General features: G+C 44.0%; 1 protein-coding gene across 2 annotated transcripts; it reads left to right on the top strand.

Moving 5' to 3' along the window:
• The first annotated feature begins 111 nt into the window (after positions 1 to 111).
• Positions 112 to 16,595, top strand: CD300LF (CD300 molecule like family member f). Of its 2 annotated transcripts, XM_035104391.3 has the most exons (8): positions 112 to 304; positions 2,637 to 2,969; positions 8,701 to 9,039; positions 11,700 to 11,772; positions 12,639 to 12,736; positions 14,154 to 14,188; positions 14,639 to 14,803; positions 16,384 to 16,595. In XM_035104391.3, the coding sequence occupies exons 1-8, from the start codon at positions 247 to 249 to the stop codon at positions 16,465 to 16,467; spliced, it is 1,185 nt and encodes a 394-aa protein (XP_034960282.2). In that variant the 5' UTR covers positions 112 to 246; the 3' UTR covers positions 16,468 to 16,595. The 2 variants fall into 2 exon arrangements, with proteins under 2 accessions (XP_034960282.2, XP_034960283.2); XM_035104392.3 differs by lacking the exon at positions 8,701 to 9,039.
• The last annotated feature ends 570 nt before the right edge of the window (positions 16,596 to 17,165 follow it).

Below are 17,165 nucleotides of genomic sequence, written 5' to 3'. Positions count from 1 at the left end.
AGACGGAGAGTACAAGATTTCGGTCACACCGACACTTCTGCTTTTTGCTTCCTACAGCATTATGAGAATATGAAACTGCTGCAACGGCCAGGGCAAGTGAAGGGAATCGGGGAGAAAGCAGAAGCAGAAGAGGTCTATTCACCCTAACTCAAGTGGAGGGGTGGGGGCAAAGCACTGTAAAAGAGAAGTCGCTGTGCATTCAAAAGAGCAGGCATAGAAGAAAGGAGATCATGCAAGTCTGCGGCGATGGTCAGCATGCGGCAATGGCACTTTATTGTGGGAATGTTATTCTTCAACCTAAAAGGTGAGCGGTTTGTGCCTGGCTGTTTACCCTGAACGATCAGGGACACATAGGGTAAGATGGGAGTTGGGGGTGAGCGTGTGATCGATTTCTGCAATTTAGAGGCAGCCTGACCCATACGCAAGAGATATGTGCCTTCAGAGTTTGCCTTCTGGCAAGATGCAACGAGTTGGGGTTTACATATTCTCCAGCAATGCAAAAGATCCAATTTTGCACTGGCTTCAAAGCTTAAATTTATTGAGTGTGGGGTGGAATTTCAGAATTTAATGCATTCTGCCAATACCTTCTGGGGAGTGGGGGGGGGGGCTGTTAGGAAGGAATCTGTGTGGACACAGACTAATTTCTGCAGAGCTATGAGAGCAATTCTCCCCTTGTCACAAGCTGCCCATCCCTGGTGTAGAAAGAATGTATTTGAACTGCAAAAAGAAGATGCCTTACTTCCTAAGAACTACAGGTGTCTAAAATCTTGACCTAATTTGGCAGATGCCCCGTATCTATCCAATATTATTTATGAATCTTATAGATGGGCCTTTTCCAGAGCCCGATTTGATGCGATGCCTTCAGCTGTGTTACACGGCAAATTCTTGCGTATACTAATCGAAGAGCGCTTTTGTCCATGCATGTCCAACAAGGTGGAATCTGTTATTCACATTCTTTTATTCTGTGAATTCTATAGTGAAGAACGATCACTACTCATTTTACCCCTACTATCAAAATTCACACCCTTGCAATATTATCTGGAAACCCCCCCCCAAAAAAAAACATTATGCAAATTCCTTCTGGAAGATTCTTTGAGCTCAGTATCTTACGCTGTGGCCAAATTTTGCACCTTAGCTATTAAAAAAACGTAAATCTCTTTTATTGAACAACATATTATAACAATTTGTCCTGCCCTCCGATGATGATATTGCTGCTACAGTTCTTAGTTAAATCTCTTATTCTTTTATGCTGTTTTATTCCACTGGACCTGTATTTTTAAGTATTGTATATTCAATTAGTATATTGACTGTTAAAACCCCATATCAGTCGTTTTTATTGTTTATGTAGAGAATTATGCAGAATTTCTGGTTTAATATCCTGGCTGTTTGCCGTAATAAACATTGACCGACTGACGGAGAAAGGATGTCTATGGTGTATGCCCATCTCTATGGTGCAGAGAAAGGGCAGGGATGGGCAGCTTGTGACAAGGGGGGAATTGCCCTCATTACTCTGCAGAAATTAGTGTCATTGACACAAGGCTGAAGAGACTGCACCATCAGGGCAACCGTTTCTGCTTGCCTGGTGGAACAACCTTCCCCTGCGCGCTGTTCCGTAGTTCCCCCAGCCAGTTTGGGGATGAGGCATGCAAAGGATGGAGAGGAGGGAAAGCCCTGCTGCACTAGTTGAAGTCCTCCAGTGGATCCAGCCCACTGAACTATCAGAAGTGCCCAGCAGCTTTGTCTCCTAAGCTGGTTGTGGGAAATGAAGTGCTCTGCCTGGTCTTTAGAGGACCATCTCTAAATAGCAGTGCTTTATCTCCTGTTCTCAGCACTGATGAATGATCTGTGCAAAGGAAAGGCAGCATTTCCAGGCACCCCAACCTCAGGGCTGGATTAGGGAAAGGAGGGAAATGCTGGTTGTGCGTGCATGCGAGTACATGCCTGTCTCTGCTTGTGTGCAAGAGTGAGCAACTGTGTGAGTGTAAGATATTGCAGTGCAGTTTCTTGTGCGGAATGTGCATGTGCAAGAATTGTGTGTGTGTGTGTGTGTGTGTGTGTGTGTGAGAGAGAGAGAGAGAGAGAGAGAGAGAGATTTGTAGGCAAGCTGTATGTTTAGTGTGCTTGCATGTGCGTGCATGTGCACATCCATTAAGCCATGCCTACCGGCGCTGGCATGTGGCATTTGGAAAGTTGGCTGACTATCAATAAAGGTCCTGGACCCAAAAGGGTTAGCCACCCTTGATCTAAATGAAGTTTAACACTCATTAACTTTTCCATTTGAAGATTAAGAATTTCCCAACAATTCACATGATCACCATCTCCTGCCAACTCCTAGGGGCCGAGACTGGAGAGTTCAGTGGGAGAAGCAAGCTCATGTCCTGTAAAAAGGAAAAAATGTCTTCTCATGTTGACATATGCTTCATTTTCTTGTTCTACCGACTAAGTGATCATTATCACTGGGTATTCATCATGGAAACAGCTGTGTATAAATCTCTATCTAGGCATCCTTATTGCCAAGGCCACAGTTCTGAACCAGCCATGAAGATGTGTACAGTAATTATATATTTTTTCTATGATACCAGAAGGGTAATAGTTGGAGAGCTAATACCTCACTCCATGTTTATTTTGCTTTTCAGGTTGCATGTCTGATCTGACTGGTCCTGAAGCACTGAGTGGATTTCTGGGCAGGTCACTCTCTGTGATATGCAAATACGATGTTGGGTTTAAGAAACATGTGAAATATTGGTGCAAAGGAAGTCCATGGAGCTATTGTACAATAGTTGTTCGGACAACAGGATCTGAAGAAGAAAAGATGGCTAGCAGAATTTTTATCAAGGATAATCATGCTGGTTTGGAATTCACAGTCAGACTGGAGAACCTCAAAGAGCAAGATGCTGGGATTTACTGGTGTGGCATAGAAAGAACTGGCTCTGATTATGGATTCCCTGTAAATATTACTGTTCTCCCAGGTGAGTCACGTTCTAAACTCCACAGGAAACTCAAAAGCCAAATACAGCTAAAAGGGAGAAAAAACCTCAGAGAGGGACTACGTTCTGTGCACATTAACTCCAAAGATGGTTACTCCTTGGTAAGCATGCATAGACTTGCAAATATAAAGGAGAGTTGCTACTTTTATACTTTAAAAAATGACAGGCAGTGAATATTTTGATAATTTCTTGCTTTCCAGAATGAGGTTATTTTATCCTTTAAGCAAGGAAATACTGTAATGGTAAACGAAACAAATTTTGTTTTATGTTGTTGCCAGCTGAGATGGCCTAGCTGGTAGAGAATGAACCTCTTAATCTCAGGGTTGTGGGTTCAAGCCCCACATTGGGCAAAAGATTCCTGCATTGCAAGGGATTGGACAAGTCTACAATTCTATGATGCAGGTGCAGTCAAACCTTGGTTGTTGAACTTAATCCATTTCAGAAGACTGTTCGACAATCCAGGATCAAAGGGCGGTCAGTAAAGTCAATGGAGAAAAAAGGAAAAAAACTCCCCAGAAGCAGTTCAGCTTCCGAAAATCGTTTGAAAACGGGAGCAGTTACTTCTGGGTTTTCGGGAGCTGAAACATACGATACCGGAGGTGTTTGGGAGCCGAGGTTTGACTGTATAACATTCACATTAAGGAAATCTATGCTTGCAGAATTGTCTCCCGCCATAGATTATCTGCCAGCAAGGCTGCCTGAACTGACTGGAATGAATTTGAAATCTCAAAGGACATACCTGCAACACAGCCGATTCCCAGGTTGACACTGTAGCAGCCCCATGTCAGCACATGAGAAAACCAATGCCAGACTTAGGATTTCTCCCATCTCAAGTAAAAGTGTCAAACTGGGAGGAAATGTGCTTGGAAGCAGGGAATTGTAACCCACTTCCCACTAGAATTACCTACCCAAGTTTTTCCCTGCCACTCTGTGATAAAAGTGAACCTGAAGCCATTTGTATATCCCATAATAACATGGATCAGGGCAACATGGATATTTAAAATAAATTAATTAAAACCCGCCAAAATTTGGGATCCCATCAGATCTCAGAATTTCTGTGCTATGCTACAACAGGCATTTTGTTATTCATGGGGTGTGTTATAAAGCAGGCATGTCCAACAGGTAGATCATGATCTACCAGTAGATCACTGGACATCTGCGGTAGATCACTGGTAGATCATTGGCTCCCCCAAAGAAGCTGAACAACTGTGGCTCCCCTAAAAAAAGCTCAATATTTAATCTCCTCCCTGAAAAAATGCAACTTTGACCTGAACCCCCCCCCCAAATGGGTCTTCCTCTTTCCTACAAAAGCTCAACAACTTTGACCTGAACCCCCAGTTTTTAACTCTAGTAGATCGCAGCCTCTTGGGAGTTGGCCACCCCTGTTATAAAGCACTGATCTCTCACGAATAAGCTCGTAGCATCTTACCTTTGTTTAACAACATTTGTTCACCCTCGCAGCACTTTCTTTACCACAGTGTGGAGTGAACCCATTGCTCCTGTATGGTAGCTTGAGAAAATGCTTTCTATTACATTGCAGGATTATCAGCAACATCTCACTAAGGAGGGGAGGGGGACTTTGCTTTTGACTCCCCAGTGGGTACCAGGCTTCCAGATGACCTGTTTACGGAGCATTCATCCTGACGTGCTTTCAGGGAGATTGGATTACCCTGGCTATTTGATGAGAATTCATTCTGATTTGTTTGCAGAGAGGTTAGATGGCATTGTGTTAAAGCGAACACTATTCCACACTTTCCAACTGCATTTTGCCATCACTTTTCCTTGTTCCAAAAAGCCAGATCTTTTGGGAGGCAGGTTTGTTGCACATGGCCTTCCCCATCAACTATAACTGCGCAGCCTTAGATTTGTGCGTATGTGATTAAATCCCACACCAAAATAATGACCACCTGGAAGCATCCACAGTCAAGAAGAAGCGTAAATAAGACACTAGGGGTTGAAACACTGTCCTGTTCTATTCTCACACAACTATGGTATGTGTGTCTTGCCAAGATTGCGGAATGTACTGCGTGGCATCATAGTGAAATTTGTTGTAATACCCCCCCCCCCCGGTAGCACAAATATATCTCTGTCAGAAAGGAAGCTCCTTTATTCGTAAGACATGCTAGCTCACTGTTTCATTTACTGGGCTAAAGTGAGTAGAATTTCCCAGAAACTGAGCAACATGGGCAAGAAGGGGAAGTCTGGGGGAATCACAGTGCTTTGAAGTCACAAGCATCTCCACAAGTTGTGGAGAATAGCACCTCTCTTATGGTGTGGCTTCAAGGTGTTGTGTGTGTTGCCTGCCCTGTGTGCTCCTTCTTTGCATATCTCAAGTGAAGGAGCGCAACATTTGAGACTGGTTTTTGGGGTGTGCTTTTTGGAACTAACAGCCCTGCTCCCAATGTTCTCTAATGGTTGCTGGTAGGAATATTGGGTACCATTTGCACTAAGAGATAGCACTGGTAGCATTCAGTAGAATATTCACAGAGAGCTAACCTACTGAGCGGGTGTCTCATTTGTTCCCCTTATTGGTAAGCAGCTGCAGAGGTCTCCACATCTGATCCCTGGGGGAACGGTTTTAGGCCTGCTTGCTCCTAGTTCCCATTTCATGGATACAAATATACTCTCCAGAAGCTGCTCTTAAGCCTTGTTAATGAGAGTGATTCACTGTGGGCTCTTCCATACTTCTCTTTGTCCCACAATTTCTTCCTTTTGTCCGACTGTTTCCCCAGGAAAACCCACTGAGGGCTTACTTCTGCTTGTCTTGTGCCTAAAAAGCACAGGTTTTGCCTTTGTCTGCAGCTTTCTCCTGGGAAAAATAGCCCTCTTTAGCGCTAAATCGGAACGAAGACAATTGCAATCTGTGGAAAATCCAGTTGCCATTTGTTCTGATTCAGCACTAAAGATTGGGTTTCCCCAGGAGGAACAGCAGGGCAAGCTGAGGTCAGGAATAAGCCCTGAATTGGAACAAAAGTCAATCTGCAGAAAACCCCAATTGACATTTGCTGTGATTCAATGGTAATTACTGTACCAAGTTTTCCCTGGAAAAGCAGTGGGATGAAAGAGAGAGCTTTTGCACCCATGTCCAGAAGTCACCAACCAAACAGAAATGCAGATGAGCCCTGTGAATCAGTCAAAATGCTCATGATTTGGTAAACATTTTGAAAAGGGGTGGAATGATTTCAGCCTGCTTCTAACAGCAGACTGGCTTGATCCAATATTCGCAGACTTGCTTGCTACTCAGAATGCAGCTCCCAGGAAGACTGTGCATGTCATTGGATTTTGCAAGGCCATTTTGGTGCAGTAAAAGTGCACATAAAAAGTTAGTTTTCAAGTTAAAAATGACTGTGTACTAAAACAAAAATAAAAAAAAATCCTTCCAGTAGCACCTTAGAGACCAACTAAGTTTGTCATAGGTATGAGCTTTCGTGTGCATGCACACTTCTTCAGAAGTCACCAGACCCTTATGAATAGTCAGAGGGTGGAGTTGGGGGTATTACTCAGAAGGTTGGTGGGAATGGGTGAATGGCTGATAGGAGTGGTAAACCTGTTGATGACTGTTAATGACTATTTACTACTACAATTGGTCTTGCAGGAAAAAGCAAGGGGTGAGGTGCTAAGGAAAGCTTTATCATGTATAATGAGATAAGAATCCAGTGTCCTTATTCAGACCAGGTCTCTCCATGGTTTTAAGCTTGGTAATGCAATTCAGCAACTTCTCTTTCCAGTCTGTTTCTGAATTTTTTTCTGTAATAAAACAGCTACTTTGAGATCTTGTATAGAATGTCCTGGGAGATTGAATAGAATTATAAAAAAAATTGTATAGAATCTCCTGGGAGAAAGGCACATTCACGCTGGCTAGCTATTTATGTGAAGGAAACGAGTGGTTTTAGATGCTGCAAGGGGAAGGAAGCAGCAGAACATACTTGGCAGCCACGGCCGCAGTAGAGGAACAGGCAGCTGAGTTTGCTTGCACAAAAACTGGTTAGAAGGGGCTGTGAAGCAGCTATGCAGCACGAAACCAAAAGAGGTATTAGGCTACTGGTGTACCTGAAACACTACTCTTTGTTTCAGGTGAGCAACTCATATTTCCCCCCTCCACGACATACCGCTTTTATGAAATATTAATATTCTTTTCATGATATCTATTTAACTTTTTGTTAAAAGCAAGAACACCAGAATTACTTTCATCGGTGCCTTTTTTTAAAGAAGCTGAGAGAACCGGGGCAGAATGTCCATTTGAAGCTCCTCCCTGCCTCCTCCTCCTCCTCCTCCTCCTCCTCCTCCTCCTCCTCCTCCTCCTCCTCCTCCCAGCACCTTGTGGCCCTCCATGCCCTTCTGAGGAAAAGGCGAGGAGTGTGGCAAGCAGTGCTGGATTTACATATAAGCTAAACAAGCTATAGCTTAGGGCGGCACTCTCTTGGGGGTCCCCCCAAAAAAAACAAATTTAAAGAGGAAAAAAGAAACCACTGGATGTACATTTCCAAAATATAAGATAAAAAACAAATAAAATAAAACCTACATACAGCAACAGTGCTTTGTGTTGTGTAGGCTCCTATGATGTAAGTCGTGGGCCCCGCCTGCTAGTCTGCTCCCTAAAACATCACTGGTTTGCTCATTTCTATATACGTATAGGGTTCCTACATTCTGCATGTGCAAATAGCTTTAGATACGGTACCTATTAGGTCCATAAATTACTATATAGCATATATTCAACACAAAAAACAGCAACAATTTGTTGTTGACAAAAGACAGCCGGACATATAAAGGGCCCCATTACCTTCAGTAGCTTAGGGCCTCATCAAACCTAAATCCGGCCCTGGTGGCAAGGAGCGAATGAGATTTCTCTGTGGGGGATCCTCTTTTGTGGAATGCTCTCCTCAGGAAAACACACCTGTTGCCCACATTGGATAAGACATTCCTGTTTGCTCAGAATTCTGGTCTTTTAATTTAAGATTGCACAGCAATATAATTTGTGGCCTCTTTGTGCTCGTCTTTTAGTGGAGTTGAGTAGGACCCCTTGTTGTTGTTGTTGTTGTTGTTGTTGTTTACATCTGTTGGTCGCTTTATCTTGCCCAAGGCAACTTACAACCAAAAAAAAAATCTAGTCAACTTGCATTGCATGAAGTGCAATAACAAAAGGTATGTCACAAAATTGGTGAGCACAGGGTGGTCTGTGTGTGTGAGAAGCGCCTTTAAAATACAACCTCTCACCTCAAGAGATTTGACTTCTAGAGCCCCAGAGGTTGCTAAGGTTGCTCAGTTGTTGACTTTTTGGAATCTTTATTGTATGGTGTTTCATTCTGTGTATTTAGTTTGAAATTATTCAGAGGACTTTGATATACTATATATTTGTTAGTCACTTAGGAAAGTTTTTTTTTTTGGGTAGAAAGCAATGAATAAATGCAATAAATAATGACAGTACCTACTCGGAAGCAAACCTCCCTGAACTCAGTGGGACTTACTTCTGTGTACATATGATTGCAGTGTTAATGACACTTATCCACTGTTGTATACTTATTTTTTATGATTACTCCAAGATTATATTTTCTTTTGGCCTCTTGTGTTGAATAAGAACGCAATGCATGAAAACTGATACTGATAGAATTCCAAACTATGCCCCCCTCTCCCTGCTTTGGGCCTAATGTGCCTAGCATTACTTTTCCATACAGAAGGAGAAGGTTGTGAGTGTTGTTTACTCTGTTCTTTTCAGGTCCTTACTCTGGACTACCCATCAGCAGTAATAGTACAGTGAGTGGACCCTTGGGTGGGTCGTTATCTGTCATATGCCGTTATTCGGAAGCATATGAATCCTATCTGAAATACTGGTGCAAGGATCTGAAATACGGGTGCAAGAAAATTATTGAAACAACAAAATCATCCTTTCTAGTGAAACAGGACAGATTCTCTATCAATGACAATCGTAGCCTCCGCCTATTTACAATTATTACAGAGAACCTGACTCTGGAGGATATTGGGCAATATCAGTGTGGGATAAATATACCACTTGGGTCTGATGATTATTTTCCAGTCACTGTGGTTGTCTTGCAAGGTAAGTTCTTGCCCTGACTTTTTGAGACAGATTTGGAAGTCAGTATTCATGTTAGTACAAAAAACAAGGGGTACACATTATAAGCTAAAAAGCAAAAAGGAGACAAAAGCATGCAAAAGGCTTATTCGAAAATTTAATTTATGTGAATAGTAGTGTTTTCGGCATGAGATGCTCATGAGCAAAAAACAGACAGGGTAGCTAGCATATAAAGCACCCGTTTCCAAATACATCCTTCATCAGTGTACATATTGCATAAAGGGGAGCAGGAAAGATTTTCTTCAATGAGGCTTGTATGATCATAAGCATAGCTGCCAAGTTTCAGATTTGAAAATAAGGGATCATCACCCTCACCTGTCCGATTCTCAGGGACAGTCCACACCGCGGGGCGCGGTAATCCCCCCGGCCTACAAATTAATTTACACCGGGCTACACACCATCATCTTTCCCCACCTTCAGAATGGACACCAGCCCCATCCATCTCCCCATCCCACCCTCCTCTTCCATAAGATTGTTTTTTGCTCATCAGCATTTCATGCTGAAAACACTCATATTCATGTTAGGGCACTGGGTACCAGAGGAGGGGGGCAAAGAACTGCCCCCCCCACTTTTCCATTGCTATTCTCTGGATATAATGATTTTGCATTCAGTCGATGGTAGCAGTGGCTCAGGGCATTGTTCCCACCTTAGTAATAAAGTTGGTTCAAATGTTCAGGAAAAGGACATTTTACATTCATCCCAGGCCAACAGGCACAAACTGCAGAGAACTCAGAGGCTGTATACTGAAGGCCCTGTTGTAATCCTCATCTGTACCAGTACATGAGAAAGGCAGCAGCAGAAGAAGAAGCCTACGTCGTGAGGATGAACAACCTAAGAATGGAAATATACTTTGCAATCCAAAAAATTAAGTACTTGTCAGGCAACAAGCAACATCCTTTCCCTGCAATCTCAGATTACAGTACTGGAATTGCCTGAATGCCGGGGAGCTACAGCTAGACCAGGAAGAAGGTGGCAGATGTGCTGAACACCTGTCGCTCTCTGCTTCCCCAGTTCTCTTGCTTTCATTTTGAAGTTCTTGTACAATTCCTCACCTACCAAGCCATAGAAAAGCAAACCTCAGTTGATCACAACTGTGTGTCAGACACATGACCATGGAAAGAGCTCTGAGGCATAGTTGGAACACATACTGAATTCACATTTGCCCTCTGTCTTGCGCAATCGGCATGGGAAACTACTTTACGTTACGAACTCCCAGACCAAGTTGGTCCTTGCTCAATAAATATATGCTGAAACAGTTCACAACAACTCGTTTCAAGCCATCTACTCTTCATATTGAGGGTGACAATTGCTCATGCATACTCTCCAACTGTCCCTATTGTAAAGGAACATTCCTGGATTTAAAGAAGTCATCCCGGCTTCTGATTGGATCCTGGAATTCCCCAGGGATGAGCCAGTGCTTGAAGCTGGTGCTGGCACTTGCTGTGGTGCTCGTCTGTGAGTCAGCTGACTAGGGCCACACTCTGACACCCCTATTTTCATCAGGGGGATGTCGGAGGGTATGCTAACATTGCTCTAATCCAGGCACCCTCAAACTTCGGCCCTCCAGATGTTTGGGACTACAATTCCCATCTTCCCTGACCACTGGTCCTGTTAGCTAGGGATCATGGGAGTTGTAGGCCAAAACATCTGGAGGGCCGCAGTTTGGGGATGCCTGCTCTAATCCATCATCACTTCCCTCACTTCTGTACTAGCTTCCCTGTAGAGCTTTCTGTCCATTGTGCTTTTTTTGATTTGGATTTCAAACAATGCAGTACATGTGGATACTAGGCCCTGTGATGGGCAAGGATTACAGGGGTTTTGTTTCTTCTTCTTCTTCTTCTTAACCTTCTGCTCTGCCACTCTGAGGCATGAAGGCAGGTTACCTGACTCTGCTTTACCTGTGAGGCTGAGATCCAAGTCAGGCAACCTCATGCAAACAGTTGGCTGTGTGTAACATCAGAAGTTGCACAAGATTCTCCTCACAATACCGTTCTTACCGCAGAAGAGGAACAGCAAACTCATGGTACTCCCCAGCCCCAGACATTACTCTGCTCACATCAGAAAACTGTTTAAGCAAGCAGTTATTTGCACAAGAAAGCAAGCTGATGCATCGTCTAACCCTTCCAGACTATGCTATTTTATGGGCAGTATTCAAAAACAGACCAGGAAATTCAGGTGGTGCAACCATAGTGGGTTTCATGTTTCTCTGCAACAAACCCACTCTTCTGGTAATTTGACTTTTTGCAGGAAGGAAAATGCACTAGAAAGCATGCAGTAACACTTAATTTGACTTGACGTCATACAACTTTCCTGCAAAGGATTATGAATGAATGCTCAATGAACAGCTGACATTGCATAAACTTTGCAAGGAGGATATACAAACAGATTGGGATGAATGTTCCAATTAATTGGCCATCTGGAAGTGGCCTGGCTCTTAGAAGTTGAGCAAGGCTTGGCTTCAATGATGACAGATGTAGGCTGCCTTCCAGAGGAACTGGTGGACTCATGATGCCTTCACACATGCACTCTTGATTGTACGATATAATGGTATATACATATAGAGGTATTATGGTATATCCATATAGAGAGGTGGGATGAAGTCTGTGTTTTTGTCTCTGTTTTAGAGCCTCTCACTACTACAACAGCAGCAGCAGCAGTAACTACCAGAGGCCCAGACTCAGACTCCGAACCACCAGGGTAAGGACTCACATGGAACAGCAGATGCCTATCAAAATGCTGGTGTAGGGAAATCTAAGCTGCTCATTTCCATTTGTGGTTTCCAGCTTCTGTTTGCTTCTGCTGTGACACAGTGCTGCTTTGTGTAAGGAGCAAAAGGCTAGCTAAGCACTGAGCAGTCCATGTGAAGTATTTCACATGTTATGTTAATTCTGACACTGAGCAGAAAACATTTGTTCTCCTAATTGCCAATTGGGGATTTGGGCAGGATACTTACAGAGCAAAGGTGAAGAACCAATGGTTCTCCAGATGTTATTGGACTACAGTGGTGCAGTGGCTAGATAGTTGGACTAGGGGCCTGGGAGACCAGGGTTCAAATCCCCACTCAGGGATGAAGCTCAGTGGATGTCATTGAGCCAGTCACTTTCCTCAGTTTAACCTACTTCACAGCATTGTTTTGAAGATACAGTAAAATCGGGAGGCGGGAGCCATGGGTGCCACCTTGAGCACATTGGAGGAAAGTGGAATCTAAGTGAATAACTAAATTATTTTCATCATCCCTGATCATTGGCGATGGTGGCCAAGGAGAGCTGAAGTCTAACAATATCGGGAGGACCACTGGTTTCTCCATCCCTGATGTAGAAGGAATGAGAAGGGAGAAGTGGAATTGGAGATGTCATATCCCAGTCACGCAGCAGCAAATGTAGGGAGTGGAGTTTATCCTTCCCCTTTATCACAAACCGAAGGGGATTACTCTCCTATTGAGGAACATTGAGAGCTTCCAAATTCTATCCAGCAAGGTCCAATTCACATTGCAGAGCTATGTGTCAAAGAAAAAACAGCAAGCAATGCACCATGTCTCACATAGTTCCTTTTTCATATCCCAGCCTTTTCATCACAATCCTGTTGCCGGTTATTTTTCTGGTTCTGGTGCTGCTCTTAGTAGCAGCTTTGCTCCTAATGCGGAGCCTAAAGAAGCAAAAAGGTGAGTGGGTGTGTGCAGGAAGTCCCTGCATTTTATCTTTCCTGTCTCATCCTTTCTGTATGTCTATACCAGGCATAGGCAACCTTGGCTCTCCAGATGTTTTGGAATTACAACTCCCATGATCCCTAGCTAACAGGGCCAGTGGTCATGGATCATGGGAGTTGTAGTTCCAAAACATCTGGAGAGCCAAGGTTGCCTATGCCTGGTCTATACCTTTCCATCCCCCATGCCTCTCCATCGTCATTTCCGGTTTCCTCCATATTCCCAGGTCATTTGACCTTTGCGTGACCCCAGACTCCTGAAATCTGGTTACTCTTCTGTTAAAAACCGACTGAAGACCTACAGTGCAACCCTGTATATGAGCTATCCTACAGGGCTTGGTCCCAGCTCCTCCCCACCTAGCAGTTCGAAAGCACGTCAAAGTGCAAGTAGATAAATAGGTACCGCTCCAAGCGGGAAGGTAAATGGCGTTTCCGTGCGCTGCTCTGGTTCACCAGAAGCTGGTTAGTCATGCTGGCCACATGACCCAGAAGCTGTCTGCAGACAAACGCCGGCTCCCTTGGCCTATAGAGCGAGATGAGCGCCACAACACCAGGGTCGTCCACGACTGGACCTAACGTTCAGGGGCATCTTTACCTTTTACAGGGCTGGCATTGAAGTGGGGTGTCATTGTTTTCCACACTTTTTTACTTGGTTGTAAATTGCTTTTGGACTTTTTTGTGGGCAGCAATACACAGATTTAATAATCCTAATCTAACACAGTGGTGTGGAATCTCATGTTTTTAAACTCTAAACCACCCCAGTCCCCATTACAATGAAGGGCCTGCTCAAAATATTTTAAATAAGGGCACAGACGTTTCCTTTGGCTGAACTTGTGTACAGTCATAACTACAGTTAATATATTTCTCCAGGTATAGCCACTCAATGCAGCTTTAATTGCCCCAATATCACACCCAGGAGATACTTATGAAGGCCTTGAAAATTGTTTTATTTGTGGCTACCTAAAAGTAACAAGGCAGAAGAGCAGACAGCAGAAGTGCAACTTAAGGAGAAATAAACTGGATTTCTAAAGAACGTTGCTGTTTAAGTGATGCTGTGCTGAGGCAGAGGAAAGGGGGAAGAACACAACAACAGCCCCTCCATGTAGAACATCTGCCTCAACCCACACCAATACAGAAGTTGGATTAGGAGGGCTGAGGAAATCTGTACCCACTTTCCACAGCCAGCTACCCACATCTCCTTTGAGAGCGTTTCCTTCCTGCTATGTGAAGATACTGTACTGAGGAGATTCTTGAGGTGCCCATTCTTTCCAAATGCTTGTTTTCCAATTTCCCTGACCTGCTTTAAAAATGAAATGGGGGAAAAAATAGGCTGCAATGTTACACCAGTGTCTTAAAACTATCTGCTATCTTTTCAGCTGCCAAAGCATGTGGGGATATCCTCCTGTCTACGGTAAGTGGCAAAAGGACTGCTCACCTTCCCTTCCCCTCCTCTCATCACAAAGAATTCGTACTTTTGCCTCCAACCTCAGCAAGGCTAATTCTCCTTGCCCTTCACAGAATGCTAAGAGCGGTTTCTGGGAAGGATCACTTTAAAAAGGCCACTTCCCTTGACCCACACTGATCCACTCCCAGGACATCCTGTTACAACTTCTGTGGAATTCAATATTGCAATACAGTACATTTTCTTTCAGGTAGCAGACTGTGGTGCTATACTCAGGCAGTTCTTGTACCTGGTGTGAACTAAGATCCCAGGTGATACCGTAGCTCCCCGTTTTGTTTTCCCCATGTGCAAATGTCTTGTGGAAACATATCCTGAGATAATGCTACAGATACAAAGGGGTATGGGGGTCTGCTCAAAGATACCAAATGGGACACAGAGTTGTTTTTGGATTAATTTCAGGCTCCTAATCATGCAGAAGGCAATACTTCTGGTAGAACTGTGAAGCTACAGCAGAGACCTCACCACAAGACAGCTCCGCCCAGCTCCCACCAAGCAACAAACCACACAGAAGAAGTGGAATATGCAACCGTGATGAAAGCTTCGACTTCTGCTTCTCAGCCAGAGGTTCTTCCCTTGCCAATGCTTTTTGCTCTTTTTATATCCCATCGTTGATTTCCATGCATGTTAAGGGGGCAGCGCCTAAAAACTTGCATCGTTTTTGAGCACATCACAAAGGAGGTAGTTTTGGAAAGACCCCTCTTGCTTCATGCAACCGATTTCCCGACTTAGCAATTCACAAAGAACCCTGAGGAAATACATGCACCCTAAATTGCAGCCCAGACCCCCCACCTAGTAATAGGCTTCTCAAAATACAAGCCTCAGTTAGTAGTGCAACATGGGTCTTAGTTCATTTTGGTCTGCATTAAGCCTGGCAATGCCAGGACTGCATAAATAATGGGCAAGATGCAGACAAGCTCTCTTAGGTCCAGCATGGGAGCATGTCAGTTACTATGCATGTGCCCCAAAGTGTGCCTGTCACTGCTTATATTGGACTGTAAAGGCACATTCTGTTGTCCTTAAGTCACAATAGGGTGCTGCAGTCGACAGAGGTTTTTCCATAATGCAACAGACTCCCAAAACTGTGGGCCAAAGCAAATTTGGGTGGGTGTTTGTTGCAACACCAGGCATTCCCCACCATCCCTTTGGGTCTTCCTTCTTCTGAAGCATTGCTGTTGGCCAAAGCTAGAAATGGGATGCTGGGTGGAATTAACTTCCATGGCAATAGCACTCCCTTGTGGCAGGGAGAGCCTGCATGTTTACTCTCTGTGCTACAGCAGTGATGTCTAGAGCAGGCATCCCCAAACTTCGGCCCTCCAGATGTTTTGGACTACAATTCCCATCTTCCCCGACCACTGGTCCTCTTAGCTAGGGATCATGGGAGTTGTAGGCCAAAACATCTGGAGGGCCGCAGTTTGGGGATGCCTGGTCGAGAGTCTCCAAGCCACAACTAGCAAAGTACAATCTTGCAATATGTTACGCAAACCAATAATGTGTGCACTTGTGTTGCATATTATTATGGGATTATCCTGCCCTTCCTCCAAGGAGCAGGGTCTTCGACAGGCTCTGAGAGGCTTGTGTGCTGACTGTTGTTTGAGAGCCTGCCTCCCTGCTCTTTCCATTGGAATAGACTCCTCCTCCATGTTTGAGACTTGGGGCTCCCTATCAGATAGGCTATGCTTAGAGAAATTAGACACCCCCCCCCCCAGTTTTCTGGGGTTTGGGTCTGACTCTCCCCAGTCCAAATTGAACACACTGCCCATTATAACAGGGATGGAGAACCTGTTTTAGCTGGAGGGCCACATTCCCTTCTGCACAAACTACTTGCAAATTTTACCTTGTTTCTATGCACACCCCTTGCACACCTCCAACCAGGCAAGCAAGAGGCATAATCGGAGTTCATGGACATATTCCAGCCAGGCAAAAACACTCAATGAGAATGCAAAGCTTAGCCAGTAAGTGGTGTAGCCTGGGGACAGTCCCAAGGGCCAAAAAGAGGTGTGGAGGGCCATATTTGGCCCCTGGGGCTGAGGTTCTCCACCCCTGTACTACACAATGCTGCCTCCCCACACCCTGCAATGCTTTCTCTTCTTGCAATAGTCCCCGCCTCCTTGACCAGTGCTGTTTTTTCTTCTTCTACTTTCTAGGTTCCTACAGCTACAGAACAGGTTTCTTATGCTTCCTTGAGTTTTCAAGATCCAGTTGAAGAAGCTACGTATGCCAATGTGTAGTAGGCACCCAGTCCAAATCCTGATAACTATCGAGTACTGTGGACTGAAAAGGAAAAATAGTTGGGACCTTCCCCGTGGGACACTTTCCCTTTCTGCTCCTCTCCTCTTCCAATAAAGGACTGTTGCAACACCTTGTCACTTATAGTGGTATGACTGGACTCCACACACTTGATCTCCACCTATAGGCAGTGGCCTGGGATGAGTTGTTGCTGATCCTTACCACTGCAGGAACATCAGAAGAAAGCTACAGGCAAGAAGCCATGTTAAACTAAGCCAGGCTGCCTGCCTACCTGCATCGAAGGAGCAATCTAATAACCTGTGATGTTTTCATAGGTCCCTGACAGGGATGGAACAAGCTCATGCTTGCTTTGCTCAAGTTCTTTCCTAAGTCCATTCCATTTTTGTGCTTTTTTTAAAAACTACAGAAAATCATTTAAATATTTCATCACAAGATAATATTTAAACACATATTCAGTTTCATTGCACACCGTTGCAAACATTTGGAATCCTAAAGTATACATTTAAAAAGCCTATGCATTATTTATTTTATTATTATTATTATTATTATTATTATTATTATTATTATTATTTTAAAGTATCTATAAACCAAGAACCGGATTGCAAAATTTGAAGAAGTGCAAAATCTATGGGGCAATCTGGATGGGACAGATCAGATCAAATTGCATTAGAATCAGCAT

This window comes from Zootoca vivipara, chromosome 2, assembly GCF_965207765.1.
Source record: "Zootoca vivipara chromosome 2, rZooViv2.hap1.1, whole genome shotgun sequence".
NCBI lineage: Eukaryota > Metazoa > Chordata > Lepidosauria > Squamata > Lacertidae > Zootoca > Zootoca vivipara.
Note: the sequence above shows the minus strand (reverse complement) of the source record. Positions and strands in the feature narration are given on the sequence as shown.